Raw genomic sequence first — 27,027 nt, 5'->3', positions numbered from 1 at the left:
CGTGTCATCCGGCCCAAAGAGGAAAAGAACCTTCCGGACTGTTATCGATGCAAAGTTGAAAAGCCAGCATCTGTGATGGTATGGGGGTGTATTAGTGCCCAAGACATGGGTAACTTACACATTAATGCTGAAAGGTACATACAGGTTTTGGAACAACATATGCTGCCATCTAAGCGTCGTCTTTTTCATGGACGCCCCTGCTTATTTCAGCAAGACAACGCCAAGCCACATTCAGCACGTGTTACAACAGCGTGGCTTCGTGAAAAAAAGAGTGCGGGTACTTTCCTGGCCCCGCCTGCAGTCCAGACCTGTCTCCCATCGAAAATGTGTGGCGCATTATGAAGCGTAAAATACGACCCCGGACTGGTGAGCGACTGAAGCTCTACATAAAACAAGAATGGGAAAGAATTCCACTTTCAAAGCTTCAACAATTAGTTTCCTCAGTTCCCAATCGTTTACTGAGTGTTGTTAAAAGGAAAGGCCATGTAACACAGTGGTGAACATGCCCTTTCCCAACTACTTTGTCACGTGTTGCCGCCATGAAATTCTAAGTTAATTATTATTTGCAAAAAAAAATAACATCAAATATGTTGTCTTTGTAGTGCATTCAATTGAATATGGGTTGAAAAGGATTCGCAAATCATTGTATTCCGTTTATATTTACATCTAACACAATTTCCCAACTCATATGGAAACGGGGTTTGTACTTTTGGCATTCATATTGATTCACGCAAAACTAGTGATTTTCTGCTGTTTTTCCCTATAAACGAGGAGGCTGCCTTCCTAGGTTAAAGAGCTCCTCAAAGTACACTTGAATAAATTTGGATGGACAGCTGATTAATTCCGTCAGTCATTAAGCCGCCCGGGCTTACCGTACAGTTAAAATGGGGATGAAGCTTCTTCACCGGGAGAAGCGTCTCCTCCTGCAAGAAGCAGATTTTTTAATTAGCCTTACATGGGATCAGATCATTTAATCTGTGATGTTCCAGGTAACCCAATTTAAATCTGCTGAGCTGCACGAGCGGGACTTAATAAAATCTCCCATCCGACATGTCATGTTACAAAGAAATGACAAGGACAGCTGTTGGAAGGAAGTCTCTGGAAAAGGAAGACTGGGCGGCCTTGAGGAAGAGGTCCGGATGCAACTCGCCGGTGATAATAATTACAATAATTTAAAAAAAAGTTTGAGCATCTATTGTAATGCCTTCTTGTTCCAGATGTGTCCAATTGTTTAGCACTTCTCATTCCTGCAGTTTGACAATGATGTGTATTTTGCAAGCCCAAGCCGGTGTCACATATGAATGACTTTATTTATTTGTACTTTGTATTCCTTGGAAATTGAGCCATGGTGAACAAAATGCATGAAAATACGGGAGAATCCTCAGCAAGTTAGAAAATGGTGTTATTCACAATAAGCTGTGCATGAAACCATCTAAATATAATTGTTTATTTGTATTTATTATATGCTTCAGTATTCCATAATTTAAATAAATGTGTTCAAAGTACTATAGTCATTAAAATGAATTATTATTATTATTATCATTACTATTGAATGTGTCAGTACATTTTTTTATTTTTGATATTTATTTTTTAGGTTATTTGTTTTAGTTGCAGATGCAACATTTTAATTAAAATGTATGTATACATATATAATATATATTTTTAAATCATCATCAATGATAAACGTGGTGGTAGTAGTTTTAGTTATTTTTCCAATCCGTATTTTTTTATTATAAAGTAAAATGTACATTTGTATTTAGGTTTAGGTTTATATCGTGTACATGTGTCACAACAAATAAGTGAAAAGGCCCTTACTAAGTATTTTTTAATTCTGTAATTGATATAACTATTTTTAGATGTTTAGTATAATTGTCATTACTTTATATCTTTTTTTAAAAATGTGTATGATTATTATTACTATTATTATTATTATTATTATTATTATTATAATTATCATTAGTAGTAGTAGTAGTATTGTTATTATTATTATTATGATATTAAATTATTATTATCATTATTATTATTATTATTATTATTATTATTATTATTATTATTATTATTATTATGTTGACAGCATTATTATGTTATTATTATTATTATTATTATTATTATTATTATTATCGACGTCCCACTGGGGTGAGTTTTTCCTTGCCCTTATGTGGGCTATACCGAGGATGTTGTGGCTTGTGCAGCCCTTTGAGACACTTGTGATTTAGGGCTATATAAATAAACATTGATTGATTGATTGATTGATTATTATTATTAGTAGTAGTAGTAGTATTGTTATCATTATTATTATTATATTAAAATATTATTATTATTATTATTATTATTATTATTATTAGTAGTAGTATTAATATCATTATATTAAATTATTAACATTAGTAGTACTAGTAGTATTGTTATTAATATTATTATTATTATACTAAATTATTATCATTAGTAGTAGTAGTAGTATTGTTATTGTTATTGTTATTATAATTATTATTATTATTATTCATATATTAAATTATTATCATTAGTAGTAGTAGTAGTAGTAGTAGTAGTAATAGTATTAATATTATTATATTAAATTATTATCATTAGTAGTAGTAGTAGTAGTAGTAATAGTATTAATATTATTATATTAAATTATTATTATTAGTAGTAGTGGTAGTCTTGTTATTATTATTGTTATTATTATATTAAATTATTATTATTAGTAGTAGTAGTAGTTATTGTTATTGTTATTGTTATTATTATTATTATTATTATTATTATTCATATATTCAATTATCATCATTAGTAGTAGTAGTAGTAGTAGTAGTAGTATTAATATTATATTAAATTATTATCATTAATAGTAGTAGTAGTATTGTAATTATTATTATCATTATTATATTAAATTACTATTATTAGTAGTAGTAGTATTGTTATTGTTACTGTTATTGTTATATTATTATTATTATTATACATATATTAAATTATTATCATTATTATTATTATTAGTAGTAGTAGTAGTAATAGTATTAATATTATTATATTCAATTATTATCATTAGTAGTAGTAGTAGTAGTCTTGTTATTATTATTATTATTATTATTATTATATTAGATTATTATTATTAGTAGTAGTAGTAGTTATTGTTATTGTTATTATTATTGTTATTATTCATATATTAAATTATTATCAGTAGTAGTAGTAGTAGTAGTAGTATTAATATTATTATATTAAATTATTATCATTAATAGTAGTAGTAGTATTGTAATTAGTATTATCATTATTATATTAAATTATTATTAGTAGTAGTAGTAGTATTGTTATTGTTACTGTTATTGTTATATTATTATTATTATTATTCATATATTAAATTATTATCATTATTATTATTATTAGTAGTAGTAGTAGTAATAGTATTAATATTATTATATTCAATTATTATCATTAGTAGTAGTAGTAGTAGTAGTAATAGTATTAATATTATTATATTAAATTATTATTATTAGTAGTAGTGGTAGTCTTGTTATTATTATTGTTATTATTATATTAAATTATTATTATTAGTAGTAGTAGTAGTTATTGTTATTGTTATTGTTATTATTATTATTATTATTATTATTATTCATATATTCAATTATCATCATTAGTAGTAGTAGTAGTAGTAGTAGTAGTATTAATATTATATTAAATTATTATCATTAATAGTAGTAGTAGTATTGTAATTATTATTATCATTATTATATTAAATTACTATTATTAGTAGTAGTAGTATTGTTATTGTTACTGTTATTGTTATATTATTATTATTATTATACATATATTAAATTATTATCATTATTATTATTATTAGTAGTAGTAGTAGTAATAGTATTAATATTATTATATTCAATTATTATCATTAGTAGTAGTAGTAGTCTTGTTATTATTATTATTATTATTATTATTATTATTATATTAGATTATTATTATTAGTAGTAGTAGTAGTTATTGTTATTGTTATTATTATTGTTATTATTCATATATTAAATTATTATCAGTAGTAGTAGTAGTAGTAGTATTAATATTATTATATTAAATTATTATCATTAATAGTAGTAGTAGTATTGTAATTAGTATTATCATTATTATATTAAATTATTATTAGTAGTAGTAGTAGTAGTATTGTTATTGTTACTGTTATTGTTATATTATTATTATTATTATACATATATTAAATTATTATCATTATTATTATTATTATTAGTAGTAGTAGTAATAGTATTAATATTATTATATTCAATTATTATCATTAGTAGTAGTAGTAGTCTTATTATTATTATTATTATTATTATTATTATTATATTAAATTATTATTATTAGTAGTAGTAGTAGTTATTGTTATTGTTATTATTATTGTTATTATTCATATATTAAATTATTATCATTAGTAGTAGTAGTAGTAGTAGTATTAATATTATTATATTAAATTATTATCATTAGTAGTAATAGTAGTATTGTTATTATTATTATTATTATTATTATATATAAATTATTAGTAGTAGTAGTAGTATTGTTACTGTTACTGTTATTGTTATATTATTATTATTATTCATATATTAAATTATTATCATAAGTAGTAGTAATAGTAGTAGTAGTAGTAGTATTAATATTATTATATTAAATTATTATCATTAGTAGTAGTAGTAATAATAGTTTTGGTAGTGGTACTAACTGTAGTACAGTGGTAATATTGTTTATTTGTATTTTTATATTAAATATTGATTGCACAATAACGTTTTAGTCCTTCACTGTGAGTATTGAAGATATTCATAATTCATTTCAGTAGGTTTCCTGAGGAAACTTTTTTTTTTTAAAAGAGGCTCCGTGGGCGAACATAATATTTTATAACCATCTTGATTTTATTTAATTTTTAGATTGACAAAAATATTCGAGCCGTCGGGCACGAAGCTCGAAAAAGTGACTTTATGTGAGAAACTTCCCTAATTATAGTCACACATGATCACTTTGACAGAAGGGGGCCGTGTCGTGCCCTGTATCCTTCCGCCTCGTTCCCCAAAAAATTAAACGTCTCTTTTCCCGTTTCGCGCCTTATTTATACGCCAAAATGTCAATCGGCGTGGATTTATTATTTAAAACGTGTAAATGTGATCGATTGGCGCCGCGGCGACGAATTGCGATTGACGCGCGGGACTAGACGGCGAAGGCGGCGGGATACGAGTACTAAAAAAGGCCCGGCCGGCTCTACCTTCCTTTTTTCCTCGGCGGAGGCCATGATGGCAGCCTGACTGAGACCAGCCGGAGCGACGGAAAAAAGAAAGATGGACGGAGCTGTCAAAGCAATCTGTGCTTATACCTGATCCCCGCATAGCCCGACGGTGGAGCCTGTCACCTTTTCCCCCTCCTTCCTTCCTCTGTGACAATGTTGAATCGTTAGGAAGGCTTTTTTTTTGGGGGGGGGGCATCGAAAAAAAAAAGAAGCTAGCTATTGTTGCTAGCTCCGGAGCTAGCTGGCTAGCGAGCTCTCCGCTAACCGAGTTTGGGCTCTTTTTTCCCCGGCTTTTTTTTTATCCCCCCTCGCATTCGGCCTCGGACCGAACTCGACATCGCGAAGGCTTTTGGTTTTTTTTTTTCTGTATGTGGTTTACTGGGACGCGTTCGCCAGATCGAGCTCGGGAAAAGTGGGGCCTGCAGCCGAGGAGAAGCGGAGCCGAGGCCCGTCTTTATGTTCCAGAGGAAGCCCGTCTAATCCCCGCCGTAGCTCGCTGACATCCCCGGGGGGAGAGAGAGCCACCGAGCAGACCCCCCCCCCGCTCCACAAAACACCATTTACTCAGAATAGACTCCTATCGGCCGCTGCAATGACTGCCATTATTAAGGAAATTGTCAGCCGGAACAAAAGGAGATACCAGGAGGACGGCTTCGACTTGGACTTAACATGTATCCTTCCAATTATTTTTTTATTATTTATTTTTTGCAGCATACCGATCGATTACCGTGCAATCGATTCGTGTTCGGTGGAGGGTGAGCAGAAATGTCAGTAAGTGTTCCTGGGTTCCTAGCTGCTAGGTGGCTAGCTGCAGAAAGAGAGAGAGAAAAAGAGAGAGACAGCCCTCTTTGCTGTCATCCAGCGTGTTTGAAAGATGGTGGATCTGTCAAAAGGCAGCGTGCACTAATGTCGCCACGCTTTTGCAGCTGGAAGGGATTTAAAATATCAAAAAAAAATAAAAAAATGGTGTTATTTCATTATTATGGTGCTACAGAGAAGGGGTGTTCAAAACGTGGCCTCCCCTTTTAAGGTAGACCCAGAGTGTAAATTTGGAGCTAAAAGTCAATGAATCTGCCTTTCAAAACATACTCCAGTTATCTTAGATGTCAAAGTCAAGGCCACATAATTTTTGATCTGGCCCTTGGAAATAATATGCATCGGCTAGATGAGGCAATACCTGAAGAAATTGCGTGTGAATGCTCCATTGCTGAAGTTGAACTGAAATCCGGGAATTATTATTTTTTTGAATTGTTGAAGTAAAGTTCTCATATATACTTAAATATATGAATATTTTGAAGTTGGAACGGTTTGAATCGGATGAAAAATGTGGGAGTTGTGGAACTTTGAAGAACGTCCCGTTGAAATTTGGGGAAAAGCGGGAATTTTTTTGAAAATGGTAAAAAAAAAAATTAATGGTTGGTGTTGGAATTTTTCAAATCAGTCGAGAAATGTTGAAGTAGTAACATTTTTAGTTGAGAAATGGAATTATGGAACTTTCAGAAAACGGGAATTTGTTTTTAGAATTGTTGAAGTAAAGTTCCCGGACAGGCTGAATATTTTGAAGTTGGAACGGTTTGAATCGGATGAAAAATGTGGGCGTTGTGGAACTTTGAAGAACGTCCCGTTGAAATTTGGGGAAAAGCGGGAATTTTTTTGAAAATGGTAAAAAAATTTAAAAAATTGAACGGTTGAAATGGTCGGTGTTGGAATTTTTCTATTCGGTCGAGAAATGTTATGTAGTAACATTTTTAGTTGAGAAATGGAATTATGGAATTTTCAGAAAACGGGAATTTGTTTTTAGAATTGTTGAAGTAAAGTTCCCGGACAGGCTGAATATTTTGAAGTTGGAACGGTTTGAATCGGATGAAAAATGTGGGAGTTGTGGAACTTTGAAGAATGTCCCATTGAAATTTGGGGAAAAGCGGCAATTTTTTTGAAAATGGTAAAAAAAATAATTAATGGTTGGTGTTGGAATTTTTCAAATCGGTCGAGAAATGTTGAAGTAGTAACATTTTAGTTGAGAAGTAGAATTACGGAATTTCTGAAAAAAAATTGATTTTTTTAGAGGGATATATACTTAAATATATGAATATTTTGAAGTTGGAACGGTTTGAATCGGATGAAAAATGTGGGCGTTGTGGAACTTTGAAGAACGTCTCGTTGAAATTTGGGGAAAAGCGGGAATTTTTTTGAAAATGGTAAAAAAAAAATGGAATGGTTGAAATGGTCGGTGCTGTAATTTTTCAAATCGGTCGAGAAATGTTGAAGTAGTAACATTTTTAGTTGAGAAATAGAATTACGGAAATTTTGGAAATAAACGAGATTTTTTTTTTAGAATTGTTGAAGTAAAGTTTCCGGACAGGTTGAATATTTTGAAGTTGGAACGGTTTGAATCGGATGAAAAATGTGGGCGTTGTGGAACTTTGAAGAACGTCCCGTTGAAATTTGGGCAAAAGCGGGAATTTTTTTGAAAATGGTAAAAAAAAAAAAAAAAGGAACGGTTGAAATGGTCGGTGCTGGAATTTTTCAAATCAGTCGAGAAATATTGAAGTAGTAACATTTTTAGTTGAGAAATGGAATCACGGAATTTTCTGAAAACAGGAATTTTTTGTAGAATTGTTGAAGTAAAGTTCCCGAACAGGCTGAATATTTTGAAGTTGGAACGGTTTGAATCGGATGAAAAATGTGGGAGTTGTGGAACTTTGAAGAACGTCCAGTTGAAATTTGGGGAAAAGCGGCAATTTTTTGGAAAAAAAAAATTGAACGGTTGAAATGGTCGGTGCTGGAATTTTTCAAATCGGTCGAGAAATGTTGAAGTAGTAACATTTTTAGTTGAGATATGGAATTATGGAATTTTCAGAAAACGGGAATTTGTTTTTAGAATTGTTGAAGTAAAGTTCCCGGACAGGCTGAATATTTTGAAGTTGGAACGGTTTGAATCGGATGAAAAATGTGGGCGTTGTGGAACTTTGAAGAACGTCCCGTTGAAATTTGGGGAAAAGCGGGAATTTTTTTGAAAATGTTAAAAAAAAAAATTGAATGGAGCGGTAGAAAATGGATGGATGGATGGGTTGGTGTTGGAATTTTTCTAATCGGTCGAGAAATGTTATGTAGTAACATTTTTAGTTGAGAAATGGAATTACAGAATTTTCTGAAAAAAAAACAGGAATTTTTTTTTAGAATTGTTGAAGTAAAGTTCCCGGACAGGCTGAATATTTTGAAGTTGGAACGGTTTGAATCGGATGAAAAATGTGGGCGTTGTGGAACTTTGAAGAACGTCCCGTTGAAATTTGGGGAAAAGCGGCAATTTTTTTGAAAATGTTAAAAAAAAAATTGAATGGAGCGGTAGAAAATGGATGGATGGATGGGTTGGTGTTGGAATTTTTCTAATCGGTCGAGAAATGTTATGTAGTAACATTTTTAGTTGAGAAATGGAATTACAGAATTTTCTGAAAAAAAAACAGGAATTTTTTTTAAGAATTGTTGAAGTAAAGTTCCCGGACAGGCTGAATAATTTGAAGTTGGAACGGTTTGAATCGGATGAAAAATGTGGGCGTTGTGGAACTTTGAAGAACGTCCTGTTGAAATTTGGGGAAAAGCGTGAATTTTTTTGAAAATGGTAAAAAAAAATGTAATGGTTGGTGTTGGAATTTTTCTAATCGGTCGAGAAATGTTATGTAGTAACATTTTTAGTTGAGGAATGGTATTACGGAATTTCGGGAAAACCGGGAATTTTTCCAGTTCAAAAAACAACTTTGTTTTTTGTTCTGATTAACGGTGGAACGGTTGAGGTGGGCTGAAAAATGAAAGCTTGGAAATAATATGCATCAACTAGATGAGGCAATACCTGAAGAAATTGCGTGTGAAGTTGAACTGAAATCCTGGAATTTTTTTTTTTAATTGTTGAAGTAAAGTTCTCGAACAGGTTGAATATTTTGAAGTTGGAATGGTTTGAATCGGATGAAAAATGTGGGCGTTGTGGAACTTTGAAGAACGTCTCGTTGAAATTTGGGGAAAAGCAGGAATTTTTTTGAAAATGGTAAAAAAATAAAAAAATTGAACGGTTGAAATGGTCGGTGCTGGAATTTTTCAAATCGGTCGAAAAATGTTGAAGTAGTAACATTTTTAGTTGAGATATGGAATTATGGAATTTTCAGAAAACGGGAATTTGTTTTTAGAATTGTTGAAGTAAAGTTCCCGGACAGGCTGAATATTTTGAAGTTGGAACGGTTTGAATCAGATGAAAAATGTGGGAGTTGTGGAACTTTGAAGAATGTCCTGTTGAAATTTGGGGAAAAGCGGGATTTTTTTTGAAAATGGTAAAAAAAAAAAAAAAATTGAACGGTTGAAATGGTCGGTGCTGGAATTTTTCAAATCGGTCGAGAAATGTTGAAGTAGTAACATTTTTAGTTGAGAAATAGAATTACGGAATTTTCGGAAATAAACGGGAATTTTTTTTTAGAATTGTTGAAGTAAAGTTTCCGGACAGGCTGAATATTTTGAAGTTGGAATGGTTTGAATCGGATGAAAAATGTGGGCGTTGTGGAACTTTGAAGAACGTCCCGTTGAAATTTGGGGAAAAGCGGGAATTTTTTTGAAAATGTTTAAAAAAAAAATTTAATGGTTGAAATGGTTGGTGTTGGAATTTTTCTAATCAGTCGAGAAATGTTATGTAGTACCATTTTTAGTTGAGGAATGGTATTACGGAATTTCTGGAAAACCGGGAATTTTTCCAGTTCAAAAAACAACTTTGTTTTATGTTCTGATTAACGGTGGAACGGTTGAGGTGGGCTGAAAAATGAAAGCTTGGAAATAATATGCATCAACTAGATGAGGCAATACCTGAAGAAATTGCGTGTGAAGTTGAACTGAAATCCTGGAATTTTTTTTTTTTGAATTGTTGAAGTAAAGTTCTCAAATATATACTTAAATATATGAATATTTTGAAGTTGGAACAGTTTGAATCGGATGAAAAATGTGGGCGTTGTGGAACTTTGAAGAACGTCCCGTTGAAATTTGGGGAAAAGCGGCAATTTTTTTGAAAATGTTAAAAAAAAAATTGAATGGTTGAAATGGTTGGTGTTGGAATTTTTCTAATCGGTCGAGAAATGTTATGTAGTAACATTTTTAGTTGAGAAATGGAATTACAGAATTTTCTGAAAAAAAAACAGGAATTTTTTTTTAGAATTGTTGAAGTAAAGTTTCCGGACAGGCTGAATATTTTGAAGTTGGAATGGTTTGAATCGGATGAAAAATGTGGGCGTTGTGGAACTTTGAAGAACGTCTCGTTGAAATTTGGGGAAAAGCAGGAATTTGTTTGAAAATGGTAAAAAAATAAAAAAATTGAACGGTTGAAATGGTCGGTGCTGGAATTTTTCAAATCGGTCGAGAAATGTTGAAGTAGTAATTTTAGTTGAGAAATAGAATTACGGAATTTTCGGAAATAAATGGTAATTTTTTTTAGAATTGTTGAAGTAAAGTCCCCCGGACAGGCTGAATATTTTGAAGTTGGAATGGTTTGAATCGGATGAAAAATGTGGGAGTTGTGGAACTTTGAAGAATGTCCCATTGAAATTTGGGGAAAAGCGGGAATTTTTTGGAAAATGGTAAAAAAAAAAAATTGAACGGTTGAAATGGTCGGTGCTGGAATTTTTCAAATCGGTCGAGAAATGTTGAAGTAGTAACATTTTTAGTTGAGAAATAGAATTACGGAAATTTTGGAAATAAACGGGATTTTTTTTTTAGAATTGTTGAAGTAAAGTTTCCGGACAGGTTGAATATTTTGAAGTTGGAACAGTTTGAATCGGATGAAAAATGTGGGCGTTGTGGAACTTTGAAGAACGTCCCGTTGAAATTTGGGGAAAAGCAGGAATTTTTTTGAAAATGGTAAAAAAAAAAATGTAATGGTTGGTGTTGGAATTTTTCTAATCGGTCGAGAAATGTTATGTAGTAACATTTTTAGTTGAGGAATGGTACTACGGAATTTCGGGAAAACCGGGAATTTTTCCAGTTCAAAAAACAACTTTATTTTTTGTTCTGATTAACGGTGGAACGGTTGAGGTGGGTTGAAAAATGAAAGCTTGGAAATAATATGAGTCAACTAGATGAGGCAATACCCGAAGGAATTGCGTGTAAATGCTCCATTGCTGAAGTTAAACTGAAATCCTGGAATTTTTTTTTTTTAGAAATGGATGGAGTAAACTTCCCAGACAAGCTGAATATTTTGAAGTTGGAATGGTTTGAATCGGATGAAAAATGTGGGAGTTGTGGAACTCTGAAGAATGTCCCATTGAAATTTGGGGAAAAGCGGGAATTTTTTTGAAAATGGTATAAAAAAAAATAATTGAACGGTTGAAATGGTCGGTGCTGGAATTTTTCAAATCAGTCGAGAAATGTTGAAGTAGTAACATTTTTAGTTGAGAAATGGAATTATGGAATTTTCAGAAAACGGGAATTTGTTTTTAGAATTGTTGAAGTAAAGTTCCCGGACAGGCTGAATATTTTGAAGTTGGAACGGTTTGAATCGGATGAAAAATGTGGGCGTTGTGGAACTTTGAAGAACGTCCCGTTGAAATTTGGGGAAAAGCGGGAATTTTTTTGAAAATGGTAAAAAAAAAATGTAATGGTTGGTGTTGGAATTTTTCTAATCGGTCGAGAAATGTTATGTAGTACCATTTTTAGTTGAGGAATGGTATTACGGAATTTCGGGAAAACCGGGAATTTTTCCAGTTCAAAAAACAACTTTGTTTTTTGTTCTGATTAATGGTGGAACGGTTGAGGTGGGCTGAAAAATGAAAGCTTGGAAATAATATACATCAACTAGATGAGGCAATACCTGAAGAAATTGCGTGTGAAGTTGAACTGAAATCCTGGAATTTTTTTTTTTTTAATTGTTGAAGTAAAGTTCTCGAACAGGTTGAATATTTTGAAGTTGGAACGGTTTGAATCGGATGAAAAATGTGGGCGTTGTGGAACTTTGAAGAACGTCCCGTTGAAATTTGGGCAAAAGCGAGAATTTTTTTGAAAATGGTAATAAAAAAAAAAGGAACGGTTGAAATGGTCGGTGTTGGAATTTTTCAAATCGGTCGAGAAATGTTGAAGTAGTAACATTTTTAGTTGAGAAATGGAATTACGGAATTTCCTGAAAAAAACGGAAAATTTTTTTTAGAATTGTTGAAGTAAAGTTCCCGGACAGGCTGAATATTTTGAAGTTGGAACGGTTTGAATCGGATGAAAAATGTGGGCGTTGTGGAACTTTGAAGAACGTCCCGTTGAAATTTGGGGAAAAGCGGCAATTTTTTTGAACATGGTAAAAAAAAAAAAATTGAACGATTGAAATGGTCGGTGCTGGAATTTTTCAAATCGGTCGAGAAATGTTGAAGTAGTAACATTTTTAGTTGAGAAATGGAATTATGGAATTTTCAGAAAACAGGAATATGTTTTTAGAATTGTTGAAGTAAAGTTCCCGGACAGGCTGAATATTTTGAAGTTGGAACGGTTTGAATCGGATGAAAAATGTGGGAGTTGTGGAACTTTGAAGAATGTCCCATTGAAATTTGGGGAAAAGCGGGAATTTTTTTGAAAATGGTAAAAAAACATTTTTTATGGTTGGTGTTGGAATTTTTCAAATCGGTCGAGAAATGTTGAAGTAGTAACATTTTAGTTGAGAAATAGAATTACGGAATTTCTGAAAAAAAAAATGGATTTTTTTTTTTAGAATTGTTGAAGTAAAGTTCCCAAACAGGTTGAATATTTTGAAGTTGGAACGGTTTAAATCAGATAAAAAAATGTGGGAGTTGTGGAACTTTGATGAATGTCCCATTGAAATTTTGGGAAAAGCGGGAGTTTTTTTGAAAATTAAAAAAAAAAAAAAAAAATATGGTTGAGAATGGTTGGTGTTGAAATTTTTCAATTCGGTCGAGAAATGTTGTAGTAACATATTGAATTGAGAAATGGTATTAAGGAATCCCTGGAATTTCGGGGAAACTGGGGCTTTTTCCAGTTCAAAAAACAACTTAGTTTTTTGTCCTGATTAACGGTGGAATGTTTTTTTTAGAATTGTTGAGGTAAAGTTCACGAACAGGCTGAATATTTTGAAGATGGAACGGTTTGAATCGGATGAAAAATGTGGGAGTTGTGGAACTTTGACGAATGTCCCATTGAAATTTCGGGAAAAGCGGGAATTTTTTTGAAAATGGTACAAAAAATGTAATGGTTGGTGTTGGAATTTTTCAAATCGGTCGAGAATTGTTGAAGTAGTAACATTTTGAATTGAGGAATGGTAATACGGAATCCCTGGAATTTCAGGGAACCGGGAATGTTTCCAGTTCGAAAAACTGTTTTTGTCCTAATTAAGAATAATGTTTTGACGGTGGAACGGTTGAGGTGGGTTGGAAAAGGTGGAGGGAGTAGGTGCCAAAAAAGGGTGGAAATAAGGCTTTAGAAAAGCAGGAATTCTGGAAAATCCTGTAAATTTGTTGAACTTGGAAAAAGGGTAGTTCAAATTTCCAGAATGGTGGAATGGTTTGAATCGGTTGAAAAATGTGGAAATGATAGAAGTTTGAAAAATGGCCAATTCATCTTGAATGGGAAAAATGTCCCGGAAAACCTGGAATTCTGGGAATTTTTGGAATTTGTCGAGGGAAAGCCCGCGATTCCCGAATAGGCTGACCAGTTTGAAGTTGGAACGGTTTGAATCGGAGGGAAAATGTGGAAAGTAGAGCACGCCAAAATCTGGAGAAGAAGAGGCAATTCCTGAAGGAATTGCATGTGAATGCTCAAATGCTGAAGTTGAACTGAAATCCTGGAATTTTTTTAGAATTGTTGAAGTAGAGCACACAATTCCCAAACAGGCTGAATATTTTGAAATTGGAACAGTTTGAATCAGATGAAAAATGTGGGAGTTGTGGAACTTTGAAGAATATCCCATTGATGTCAATAGGAATTTCCCAAAAATTTGGGAAAAAAGGGAATTTTTTTGTAAAATGGAGAAGAAAAAAAACCTTGAATGGTATGAATAAGTTGAAATCGTTGGTGTTGGAATTTTTAAAATTGGTCGAGAATTGTTGAAGTAGTAGCATTTTGAACTGAGAAATGGTATTACGGAATTACTGGAATTTTGGGAAAAACGGGGAATTTTTCCAGTTCAAAAAACAACTTTGTTTTTTCTCCTGATTAACGGTGAAATGGTTGAGGTGGGTTGAAAAATGTGGAAGGAGTGGTTGCCAGAAAAAAAGGGTGGAAATACAGCTTTGGAAAACCAGGTATTCTGGAAAATCCTGGAATTTTTTGGAACTTGGAAAAAAAAAAGGATGAATCTTGGAATCAAAAAAACAACAACTGTGGTGTTATTTCATTATTATGGTGCTACAGAGAAGGGGTGTTCAAAGCGTGGCCTTGAAAGCCTTGGAAATAATATGCATCAACTATATGAGGCAATACCTGAAGGAATTGCGTTCAAATGCTCCATTGCTGAAGTTGAACTGAAATCCTGGAATTCTTGTTTTGAATTGTTGAAGTAGAGCACACAACTCCTGAACAGGCTGAATATTTTGAAGATGGAACAGTTTGAATCGGATGAAAAATGTGGGAGTTGTGGAACTTTGACGAATGTCTCATTGAAATTTCCGGAAAAGCGGGAATTTTTTTTGAAAATGGTAAAAAAAAAATTGGAACGGTTGAAATGGTTGGTGTTGGGATTTTTCAAATCGGTCGGGAAATGTAGAAGTAGTAACATGTTGAATTGAGAAATGTGATTACGGAATTTGAGGAAAACTGGGAATTTTTCCAGTTCAAAAAACAACTTTGTTTTTTGTCCTGATTAACGGTGGAATGGTTTTTTTAGAATTGTTGAAGTAAAGTTCCCGGACAGGCTGAATATTTTGAAGTTGGAACGGTTTGAATCGGATGAAAAATGTGAGAGTTGTGGAACTTTGACGATTGTCCCGTTAAAATTTCGGGAAAAGCGGGAATTTTTTTGAAAATGGTAAAACAAAAATTGGAACGTTTGAAATGGTTGGTGTTGGGATTTTTCAAATCGGTCGGGAAATGTAGAAGTAGTAACATGTTGAATTGAGAAATGTGATTACGGAATTTGAGGAAAACTGGGAATTTTTCCAGTTCAAAAAACAACTTTGTTTTTTGTCCTGATTAACGGTGGAATGTTTTTTTTAGAATTGTTGAAGTAAAGTTCCCGGACAGGCTGAATATTTTGAAGTTGGAACGGTTTGAATCAGATGAAAAATGTGGGAGTTGTGGAACTTTGACGAATGTCCCGTTGAAATTTCGGGAAAAGCGTTAATTTTTTGGGAAATGGTAAAAAAAAAATTGAATGGTTGGTGTTGGAATTTTTCAAATCGGTGGACAAATGTTGATGTAGTAACATGTTGAATTGAGAAATGGTATTACGGAATTTCGGGTAAACCGGGAATTTTTCCAGTTCAAAAAACAACTTTGTTTTTTGTCCTGATTAACGGTGGAATGTTTTTTTTTAGAATTGTTGAAGTAAAGTTCCCGGACAGGCTGAATATTTTGAAGTTGGAACAGTTTGAATCGGATGAAAAATGTGGGAGTTGTGGAACTTTGACGACTGTCCCATTGAAATTTCCGGAAAAGCGGGAATTTTTTTGAAAATGGTAAAAAAAAAATTGGAACGGTTGAAATGGTTGGTGTTGGGATTTTTCAAATCGGTCGAGAAATGTAGAAGTAGTAACATGTTGAATTGAGAAATGTGATTACGGAATTTGAGGAAAACTGGGAATTTTTCCAGTTCAAAAAACAACTTTGTTTTTTGTCCTGATTAACGGTGGAATGGTTTTTTAGAATTGTTGAAGTAAAGTTCCCGGACAGGCTGAATATTTTGAAGTTGGAACGGTTTGAATCAGATGAAAAATGTGGGAGTTGTGGAACTTTGACGATTGTCCCGTTGAAATTTCCGGAAAAGCGGGAATTTTTCTGAAAATGGTAAAAAAAAATTGGAACGTTTGAAATGGTTGGTGTTGGGATTTTTCAAATCGGTCGAGAAATGTAGAAGTAGTAACATGTTGAATTGAGAAATGTGATTACGGAATTTGAGGAAAACTGGGAATTTTTCCAGTTCAAAAAACAACTTTGTTTTTTGTCCTGATTAACGGTGGAATGGTTTTTTAGAATTGTTGAAGTAAAGTTCCCGGACAGGCTGAATATTTTGAAGTTGGAACGGTTTGAATCAGATGAAAAATGTGGGAGTTGTGGAACTTTGACGATTGTCCCGTTGAAATTTCCGGAAAAGCGGGAATTTTTCTGAAAATGGTAAAAAAAAATTGGAACGTTTGAAATGGTTGGTGTTGGGATTTTTCAAATCGGTCGAGAAATGTAGAAGTAGTAACATGTTGAATTGAGAAATGTGATTACGGAATTTGAGGAAAACTGGGAATTTTTCCAGTTCAAAAAACAACTTTGTTTTTTGTCCTGATTAACGGTGGAATGGTTTTTTAGAATTGTTGAAGTAAAGTTCCCGGACAGGCTGAATATTTTGAAGTTGGAACGGTTTGAATCAGATGAAAAATGTGGGAGTTGTGGAACTTTGACGAATGTCCCGTTGAAATTTCGGGGACAGGCTGAATATTTTGAAATTGGAACGGTTTGAATCAGATGAAAAATATGGGAGTTGTGGAACTTTGACGAATGTCCCGTTGAAATTTCGGGAAAAGTGTTAATTTTTTTGGAAATGGTAAAAAAAAAATTGAATGGTTGGTGTTGGAATTTTTCAAATCGGTGGAGAAATGTTGAAGTAGTAACATGTTGAATTGAGAAATGGAATTACGGAATTTCGGGAAAACCGGGAATTTTTCCAGTTCAAAAAATAACTTTGTTTTTTGTCCTGATTAACGGTGGAATGTTTTTTTAGAATTGTTGAAGTAAAGTTCCCGGACAGGCTGAATATTTTGAAGTTGGAACGGTTTGAATCAGATGAAAAATGTGGGAGTTGTGGAACTTTGACGAATGTCCCGTTGAAATTTCGGGAAAAGTGTTAATTTTTTTGGAAATGGTAAAAACAAAATTGAATGGTTGGTGTTGGAATTTTTCAAATCGGTGGAGAAATGTAGAAGTAGTAACATGTTGAATTGAGAAATGTGATTACGGAATTTCGGGAAAACCGGGAATTTTTCCAGTTCAAAAAACAACTCAGATTTTTGTCCTGATTAACGGTGGAATGTTTTTTTAGAATTGTTGAAGTAAAGTTCCCGGACAGGCTGAATATTTTGAAGTTGGAACGGTTTGAATCGGATGAAAAATGTGGGAGTTGTGGAACTTTGACGAATGTCCCATTGAAATTTCCGGAAAAGCGGGAATTTTTTTGAAAATGGTAAAAAAAAATTGGAACGTTTGAAATGGTTGGTGTTGGGATTTTTCAAATCGGTCAAGAAATGTAGAAGTAGTAACATGTTGAATTGAGAAATGTGATTACGGAATTTGAGGAAAACCGGGAATTTTTCCAGTTCAAAAAACAACTTTGATTTTTGTCCTGATTAACGGTGGAATGTTTTTTTTAGAATTGTTGAAGTAAAGTTCCCGGACAGGCTGAATATTTTGAAGTTGGAACGGTTTGAATCGGATGAAAAATGTGGGAGTTGTGGAACTTTGACGAATGTCCCATTGAAATTTCCGGAAAAGCGAGAATTTTTTTGGAAATGGTAAAAAAAAAAAAATTGAATGGTTGGTGTTGGAATTTTTCAAATCGGTGGAGAAATGTTGAAGTAGTAACATGTTGAATTGAGAAATGGTATTACGGAATTTCGGGAAAACCGGGAATTTTTCCTGTTCAAAAAACAACTTTGTTTTTTGTCCTGATTAACGGTGGAATGTTTTTTTTAGAATTGTTGAAGTAAAGTTCCCGGACAGGCTGAATATTTTGAAGTTGGAACGGTTTGAATCAGATGAAAAATGTGGGAGTTGTGTAACTTTGAAGAAGGTCCCGTTAATATTTGGGGAAAAGCGGGATTTTTTTTGGAAAGGGTAAAGAAAAAATGTAATGGTTGGTGTTGGAATTTTTCAAATCGGTCAAGAAATGTTGAAGTAGTAACATTTTTAGTTGAGAAATAGAATTTCGGAAAAAAACTGGATTTTTTTTTTTAGAATTGTTGAAGTAAAGTTCCCAAACAGGCTGAATATTTTGAAGTTGGAACGGTTTAAATCAGATGAAAAATGTGGGAGTTGTGGAACTTTGAAGAACGTCCCGTTGAAATTTGGGGAAAAGCGGCAATTTTTTGGAAAATGGTAACAAAAAAAAAAATTGAACGGTTGAAATGGTCGGTGCTGGAATTTTTCAAATCGGTCGAGAAATGTTGAAGTAGTAACATTTTTAGTTGAGATATGGAATTATGGAATTTTCAGAAAACGAGAATTTGTTTTTAGAATTGTTGAAGTAAAGTTCCCGGACAGGCTGAATATTTTGAAGTTGGAACGGTTTGAATCGGATGAAAAATGTGGGCGTTGTGGAACTTTGAAGAACGTCCCGTTGAAATTTGTGGAAAAGCGGGAATTTTTTTGAAAATGGTGGAAAAATAATGTAATGGTTGAAATGGTTGGTGTTGGAATTTTTCTAATCGGTCGAGAAATGTTACGTAGTAACATTTTTAGTTGAGGAATGGTATTACGGAATTTCGGGAAAACCGGGAATTTTTCCAGTTCAAAAAACAACTTTGTTTTTTGTTCTGATTAACGGTGGAACGGTTGAGGTGGGCTGAAAAATGGTGGAAAAGCGGGATTTTTTTTGAAAAGGGTAAAGAAAAAATTTAATGGTTGGTGTTGGAATTTTTCAAATCGGTCGAGAAATGTTGAGAAATAGAATTTCGGGAAAAAAACTGGATTTTTTTTTTTAGAATTGTTGAAGTAAAGTTCCCAAACAGGCTGAATATTTTGAAGTTGGAACGGTTTAAATCAGATGAAAAATGTGGGAGTTGTGGAACTTTGACGAATGTCCTGTTAAAATTTCGGGAAAAGTGGGAATTTTTTTGAACATGGTCAAAAAAAAATTAGTGGTTTAAATGGTTGGTGTTGGAATTTTTAAAATCGGTCGAGAATTGTTGAAGTAGTAACATGTTGAATTGAGAAATGGTATTACGGAATCCCTGGAATTTCGGGGAAACCGGGAATTTTTCCTGTTCAAAAAACAGTTTTTGTCCTGATTAAGAGGAATGTTTTGATGGTGGAACGGTTGAGGTGAGTTTAAAAATGTGGAGGGAGTAGGCGCCAGAAAAAGGTAGAAATAAGGCTTTAGAAAAGCAGGAATTCTGGAAAATCGTGTAATTTTTTTGAACTTGGAAAAAAAAGTAGTTTAAATTTCCAGGATGGTGGAATGGTTTGAATCGGTTGAAAAATGTGGGAAGTAGAGCACGCCAAAATCTGTAGAAAAAGAACAAGAAAAACAAGAGTCAATTCCTGGAGGAATTGCGTGTGAATGTTCCAATGCTGAAGTTGAACTGAAATCCTGGATTTTTTTAAATAATTATTGAAGTAGAGCTCAAGCTGAATATTTTGAAGTTGAAACGGTTTGAATCGGATGAAAAATGTGGGCGTTGTGGAACTTTGAAGAATGTCCCATTGGGAATTTACCCAAAACTTGGGAAAAGCGGGAATTATTTTTAAAAATGGTTTAAAAAAAAACTTGGAATGGTCTGAATGAGTTGAAATGGTTGGTGTTGGAGTTTTTCAAATCAGTTGAGAAATGTTGAATTGAGAAATGGTATTACGGAATTCCTGAAAAACCGGGAATTTGTCCAGTTCAAAAAACAACTTTGTTTTTTGTCCTGATTAAGAGGAATGTTTTGACGGGGGAACGGTTTAAGTGGGTTGAAAAATGTGGAAGGAGTAGTCGCCAGAAAAAAGGGTGGAAAATCCTGTAATTTTTTGGAACTTGGGGAAAAAGGTTTTTTAAATTTCCAGGATGGTGAAATGTGTTGAAGGTGGAATGGTTTGAATCGGTTGAAAAATGTGGAAATGGTGGAAGTTTGAAAAATGGCCAATTCATTTTGAATGAGAAAAGTGTCCCGGAAAACCTGGAATTCTGGGAATTTTTGGAATTTGTCAAGGGAAAGTCCGCGATTCCCGAATAGGCTGAACAGTTTGAAGTTGAAACGGTTTGAAACGAGTGGGAAAATGTGGAAGGTAGAACGCACCAAAATCTGGAGAAGAAAAACAAACGTATCATTTTTTTCAAGTTTAAATAAATTCCAGGAATTCCCATTTTTTTTCAAACTCTTTTTTCACCCTTTTTCTGTCGGCGACTACTCCTTCCACATTTTTCAAACCACTTCAACCGTTCCACCGTCAAAACATTCCTCTTAATTAGGACAAAAAAACAAGTTGTTTTTTGAACTGGACAAATTCACGGTTTTTCAGGAATTCCGTAATACTATTTCTCTATTTAAAAAGGTTACATCATTTCTCAACCGATTTGAAAAATTCCAACACCAACTAACCGACTCATTCACAACATTCAAAATATTTAGCGTTTTCAAAAAAAATTCCCGCTTTTCCAGAAATTCCCAAATTTCCATGAAGCTCCTACTGAAAAGAATGGGACATTTTTCCCATTCAAAATTAATTGGCCATTTTTCAAACTTCCATTACCACATTTTTCAATCCTGGACATTCAAACTATAATTTTTCCAAGTTCAAAAAAATTCCGGTAATTCCCAATTTTTCAAACCCATTTTTCACCCTTTTTTCTGTCGGCGACTCCTCCCACATTTTTCAACCGTTCCACTGTCCAAACATTCCTTTTAATCAGGACAAAAAACAAAGTTGTTTTTTGAAATGGAAAAACTCCCGTATTTTTCCGAAATTTCAGGAATTCCGTAATATTATTTCTCAATTAAAAATGTTACTGCTTCAACATTTGAAAAATTCCAACACCAACTCATTCACAACATTCAAAATATTTAGCATTTTCAAAAAAAAATCCCGCTTTTCCCAAAATTCCCAAATTTCCATGAAACTCCTACTGAAAAGAATGGGACATTTTTCCCATTCAAAATGAATTGGCCATTTTTCAACCTATTCAACCTTCAACACATTCCACTCATCCTGGACATTGAAACTATCATTTTTCCAAGTTAAAAAAATTCCAGGATTTCCCGTTTTTTCAAACCCTTGTTTTCACCCTTTTTTCTGTCGACGACTCCTCCCACATTTTTCAACCGTTCCACTGTCCAAACATTCCTTTTAATCAAAACAAAAAAACAAAGTTGTTTTTTGAACTGGAAAAATTCCCGTTGTTTTCCCGAAATTCCAGGAATTCCGTAATACTATTTCTCAATTAAAAATGTTACTACTTCAACATTTCTCGACCGATTTGAAAAATTCAAACGCCAACTCATTCACAACATTCAAAATATTTAGCATTTTCAAAAAAAAAATCCCGCTTTTCCCAAAATTCCCAAATTTCCATGAAACTCCTACTAAAAAGAATGGGACATTTTTCCCATTCAAAATGAATTGGCCATTTTTCAACCTATTCAAACCATTCTACCTTCAACACATTCCACTCATCCTGGACATTGAAACTATCATTTTTCCAAGTTCAAAAAAATTCCAGTAATTCCCAATTTTTCAAACCCATTTTTCACCCTTTTTTCTGTCGACGACTCCTCCCACATTTTTCAACCGTTCCACTGTCCAAACATTCCTTTTAATCAGGACAAAAAACAAAGTTGTTTTTTGAAATGGAAAAACTCCCGTATTTTTCCGAAATTTCAGGAATTCCGTAATACTATTTCTCAATTAAAAATGTTACTACTTCAACATTTCTCGACCGATTTGAAAAATTCAAACGCCAACTCATTCACAACATTCAAAATATTTAGCATTTTCAAAAAAAAATCCCGCTTTTCCCAAAATTCCCAAATTTCCATGAAACTCCGACTGAAAAGAATGGGACATTTTTCCCATTCAAAATGAATTGGCCATTTTTCAACCTATTCAAAATATTCTACCTTCAACACATTCCACTCATCCTGGACATTGAAACTATCATTTTTCCAAGTTAAAAAAATTCCAGGATTTCCCGTTTTTTCAAACCCTTTTTTTCACCCTTTTTTCTGTCGACGACTCCTCCCACATTTTTCAACCGTTCCACTGTCCAAACATTCCTTTTAATCAGGACAAAAAACAAAGTTGTTTTTTGAAATGGAAAAACTCCCGTATTTTTCCGAAATTTCAGGAATTCCGTAATACTATTTCTCAATTAAAAATGTTACTGCTTCAACATTTCTCGACCGATTTGAAAAATTCCAACACCAAATCATTCACAACATTCAAAATATTTAGCATTTTCAAAAAAAAATCCCGCTTTTCCCAAAATTCCCAAATTTCCATGAAACTCCTACTGAAAAGAATGGGACACTTTTCCCATTCAAAATGAATTGGCCATTTTTCAACCTATTCAACCTTCAACACATTCCACTCATCCTGGACATTGAAACTATCATTTTTCCAAGTTAAAAAAATTCCAGGATTTCCCGTTTTTTCAAACCCTTTTTTTTTTACCCTTTTTTCTGTCGACGACTCCTCCCACATTTTTCAACCGTTCCACTGTCCAAACATTCCTTTTAATCAAAACAAAAAAACAAAGTTGTTTTTTGAACTGGAAAAATTCCCGTTTTCCCGAAATTCCAGGAATTCCGTAATACTATTTCTCAATTAAAAATGTTACTACTTCAACATTTCTCGACCGATTTGAAAAATTCAAACGCCAACTCATTCACAACATTCAAAATATTTAGCATTTTCAAAAGAATTCCCGCTTTTCCCGAAATTCCCAAATTTCCATGAAACTCCTACTGAAAAGAATGGGCCATTTTTCCCATTCAAAATGAATTGGCCATTTTTCAACCTATTCAAACCATTCTACCTTCCACACATTCCACTCATCCTGGACGTTGAAACTATCATTTTTCCAAGTTAAAAAAATTCCAGGATTTCCCGTTTTTTCAAACCCTTTTTTTCACCCTTTTTTCTGTCGACGACTCCTCCCACATTTTTCAACCGTTCCACTGTCCAAACATTCCTTTTAATCAAAACAAAAAAACTAAGTTGTTTTTTGAACTGGAAAAATTCCCGTTGGTTTTCCCGAAATTCCAGGAATTCCGTAATACTATTTCTCAATTAAAAATGTTACTACTTCAACATTTCTCGACCGATTTGAAAAATTCAAACGCCAACTCATTCACAATATTCAAAATATTTAGCGTTTTCAAAAATGTTTCCAGAAATTCCCAAATTTCCATGAAGCTCCTACTGAAAAGAATGGGACATTTTTCCCATTCAAAATTAATTAGCCATTTTTCAAACTTCCATTACCACATTTTTCAACCTATTCAAACCATTCCACCTTCAACACATTCCACTTATCCTGGACATTCAAACTATCAAAATTAATTGGCCATTTTTCAAACTTCCATTACCACATTTTTCAACCTATTCAAACCATTCCACCTTCAACACAGTCCACTTATCCTGGACATTCAAACTTATCATTTTTCCAAGTTCAAAAAAATTCCAGTAATTCCCAATTTTTCAAACCCTTTTTTCACCCTTTTTTCTGTCGACGACTCCTCCCACATTTTTCAACCGTTCCACTGTCCAAACATTCCTTTTAATCAGGACAAAAAACAAAGTTGTTTTTTGAAATGGAAAAACTCCCGTATTTTTCCGAAATTTCAGGAATTCCGTAATACTATTTCTCAATTAAAAATGTTACTGCTTCAACATTTGAAAAATTCCAACACCAACTCATTCACAACATTCAAAATATTTAGCATTTTCCAAAAAAAATCCCGCTTTTCCCAAAATTCCCAAATTTCCATGAAACTCCTACTGAAAAGAATGGGACATTTTTCCCATTCAAAATGAATTGGCCATTTTCAACCTATTCAAACCATTCTACCTTCAACACATTCCACTCATCCTGGACGTTGAAACTATCATTTTTCCAAGTTGAAAAAATTCCAGGATTTCCCGTTTTTTCAAACCCTTTTTTTCACCCTTTTTTCTGTCGACGACTCCTCCCACATTTTTCAACCGTTCCACTGTCCAAACATTCCTTTTAATCAAAACAAAAAAACAAAGTTGTTTTTTGAACTGGAAAAATTCCCTTTGTTTTCCCGAAATTCCAGGAATTCCGTAATACTATTTCTCAATTAAAAATGTTACTACTTCAACATTTCTCGACCGATTTGAAAAATTCAAACGCCAACTCATTCACAACATTCAAAATATTTAGCATTTTCCAAAAAATTCCCGCTTTTCCCGAAATTCCCAAATTTTCATGAAATTCCCATTGAAAAAAATCTGACATTTTTCAAAGGTCCACAACTCTAGCATTTTTCAACCGATTCAAACCGTTCCAACTTCAAACTATTCAGCCTATTTGGGAATTGTGTGCTCCCTTTCAACAATTACTAATTTTGAAGTTCAACTTCAGCATTGGCACATTCACATGCAATTCCTTCAGGAATTACTTCATCTAGTCAATTTATTTTTCTGTTTTGGACAGGAAAAAAACATGTACTACATGCTGTGTACAAAACTTTAGTTAGTAATGCAACAGATAATATATTATCATACATTCGAAACATTTTTTGGGTAAAAACATACATGAATGTCTACTTAGCCTTATGATTTCAAAGCAAGTTATCCATCAAATTGTACACTGTAAATATGACAACATACAGTACAGGCCAAAAGTTTGGACACACCTTCTCATTCAATGTGTTTTCGGTATTTTCATGACTATTTACATTGCAGCAAAACTATGAATGAACACATGTGAAGTGAAAACCATTTTAGGTGACTACCTCTTGAAGCGCATGGAGAGAATGCCAAGAGTGTGCAAAGCAGTAATCAGAGCAAAGGGTGGCTATTTTGAAGAAACTAGAATATAAAATGTTTTCAATTATTTCACCTTTTTTTGTTAAGTACATAACTCCACATGTGTTCATTCATAGTTTTGATGCCTTCAGTGACAATCTACAATGTAAATAGTCATGAAAATAAAGAAAACTCATTGAAGTGTCCAAACTTTTGGCCTGTACTGTATTTTTTATTTTTTTTAACTGCTCAGTCTTCAGAATCATACCGTAAGAAAAAAACTGTGGTACAAATTTTATATTTACAGTAATACACTGTGAAAACAGCAACCATATTTTTCATGCAAAAAAACTGGCAGCTCAATCACCAGAATTTTACAATAAAATAGAGTGTGACTATTTTACTGTAAATTTATGGTAAAATTCTGCCTTTTTTTTTTTACCACAAAATCCGCAGATTTTTTTTTTCTTACAGTGTAGGTAAAATATACATTTACAAATCAAATGCATAGGTAATCGGGTGACAATATCATGCGGCTACTAATCCTTATACATGTGTTTCTTTTATTAATGTTCCAAAACTGCGATGTGACCCTCAATGAAAAGGAGTGTGACACCCCTGTCTTAGCAGCTTTGAAATAGTTTTTCGCTTATTTGTCTCAAGTACATCTCCCACATCCCCTGAAAAACAGATTTAACTTCTAAAATAACAAGTTAACTCAAATGAGGAAACAAAATACTGTTTTGTTTCTCAAGTTGCTGCATCTTCACACCTTTAGGACGTACACTCCCGAAAATGTTCCGTAGTTTTGAGAGTACAGTATTTTCCGGAATATAAAACTGCATCCGTTTATAAACAGCACCTATGAAATTTTAGAAGAAAAACTGATTTGTCATATATAATCCGCTATACATACACGTAAATCTTGTGAAATTAGATATTTACAGGAAAAGAAAGATGTAAATGTTTATTTACATACTTCAATTGTTTCCAAAGGGTGCCTAGAACAGGGCAGTAAAACGGCTGATCAAAAAAAACCCTGAAAAGTCATTCTCTTTAAACATCCTTTATGAGATGAATACAATGTTCTCCTTTTTTATTAAGGTTCAAAATGTTTATCAGAATTCTTCTTCCTTGTACTTTGTAAACGCTAATGTTGAACAGTTTCCTAATGTGGATCATTTCAGTACTTTAATTTCTTTGCTTAATCCATTCCATAATTTAGCCGTTAGTGAAGAAAAATCCATAGATTAGCCGCATCTTTATATAAGTCACAGGGTTCAAAGGTTGGGGGAAATAATAGCGGCTTATAGTCCGGAAAATACAATATTTATTCTCATGCCGTAAGAAGTAATATATTTTTTTTACGGAAATTAAATAATTATTCTCATGCCGTAGGAAGGAATAATTATATTTTTTACTGAAATTGAATACTGTTTTTTATTCTCATGCCGTTGGAAGGAATATTTTTTTTTTACTGAAATTGAATGCTGCTTTTATTCTTATGCTGTAGGAAGGAAGATTTTTTTTTACTGAAATTAAATACGGTATTTATTCTCATGCCGTAGGAAGGAATAATTATGTTTTTTACTGAAATTAAATACTGTTTTTATTCTCATGCCATAGGAAGGAATAATTATATTTTTTACTGAAATTGAATACTGTTTTTATTCTCATGCTGTTGGAAGGAATATATTTTTTACTGAAATTGAATACTGCTTTTATTCTCATGCTGTAGGAAATAATATTTTTTTTACTGAAATTAAATACGGTATTTATTCTCATGCCGTAGGAAGGAATAATTATGTTTTTTACTGAAATTAAATACTGTTTTTATTCTCATGCCATAGGAAGGAATAATTATATTTTTTACTGAAATTGAATACTGTTTTTATTCTCATGCTGTTGGAAGGAATATATTTTTTACTGAA

General features: G+C 32.9%; 1 protein-coding gene across 2 annotated transcripts in view; it reads left to right on the top strand.

Annotated features, from left to right (window-relative positions):
- Positions 1–5,488: 5,488 nt before the first annotated feature.
- ptena (phosphatase and tensin homolog A) overlaps positions 5,489–27,027 on the top strand; it is an 84,017-nt gene continuing 62,478 nt past the window's right edge. For both annotated transcript variants that reach the window (XM_061933840.1, XM_061933765.1), the window contains exon 1: positions 5,489–5,916. In XM_061933840.1, coding sequence (XP_061789824.1) covers positions 5,838–5,916 — 79 coding nt within the window. In that variant the 5' untranslated portion in view covers positions 5,489–5,837. The remainder of the gene's footprint in view (positions 5,917–27,027) is intronic.

The sequence above is a fragment of the Nerophis lumbriciformis genome, linkage group LG02, assembly GCF_033978685.3.
Source record: "Nerophis lumbriciformis linkage group LG02, RoL_Nlum_v2.1, whole genome shotgun sequence".
NCBI classification, from domain to species: Eukaryota; Metazoa; Chordata; class Actinopteri; order Syngnathiformes; family Syngnathidae; genus Nerophis; species Nerophis lumbriciformis.
The sequence above is the reverse complement of the archived record's forward strand: the minus strand, read 5'-3'. Positions and strand labels throughout refer to the sequence as shown.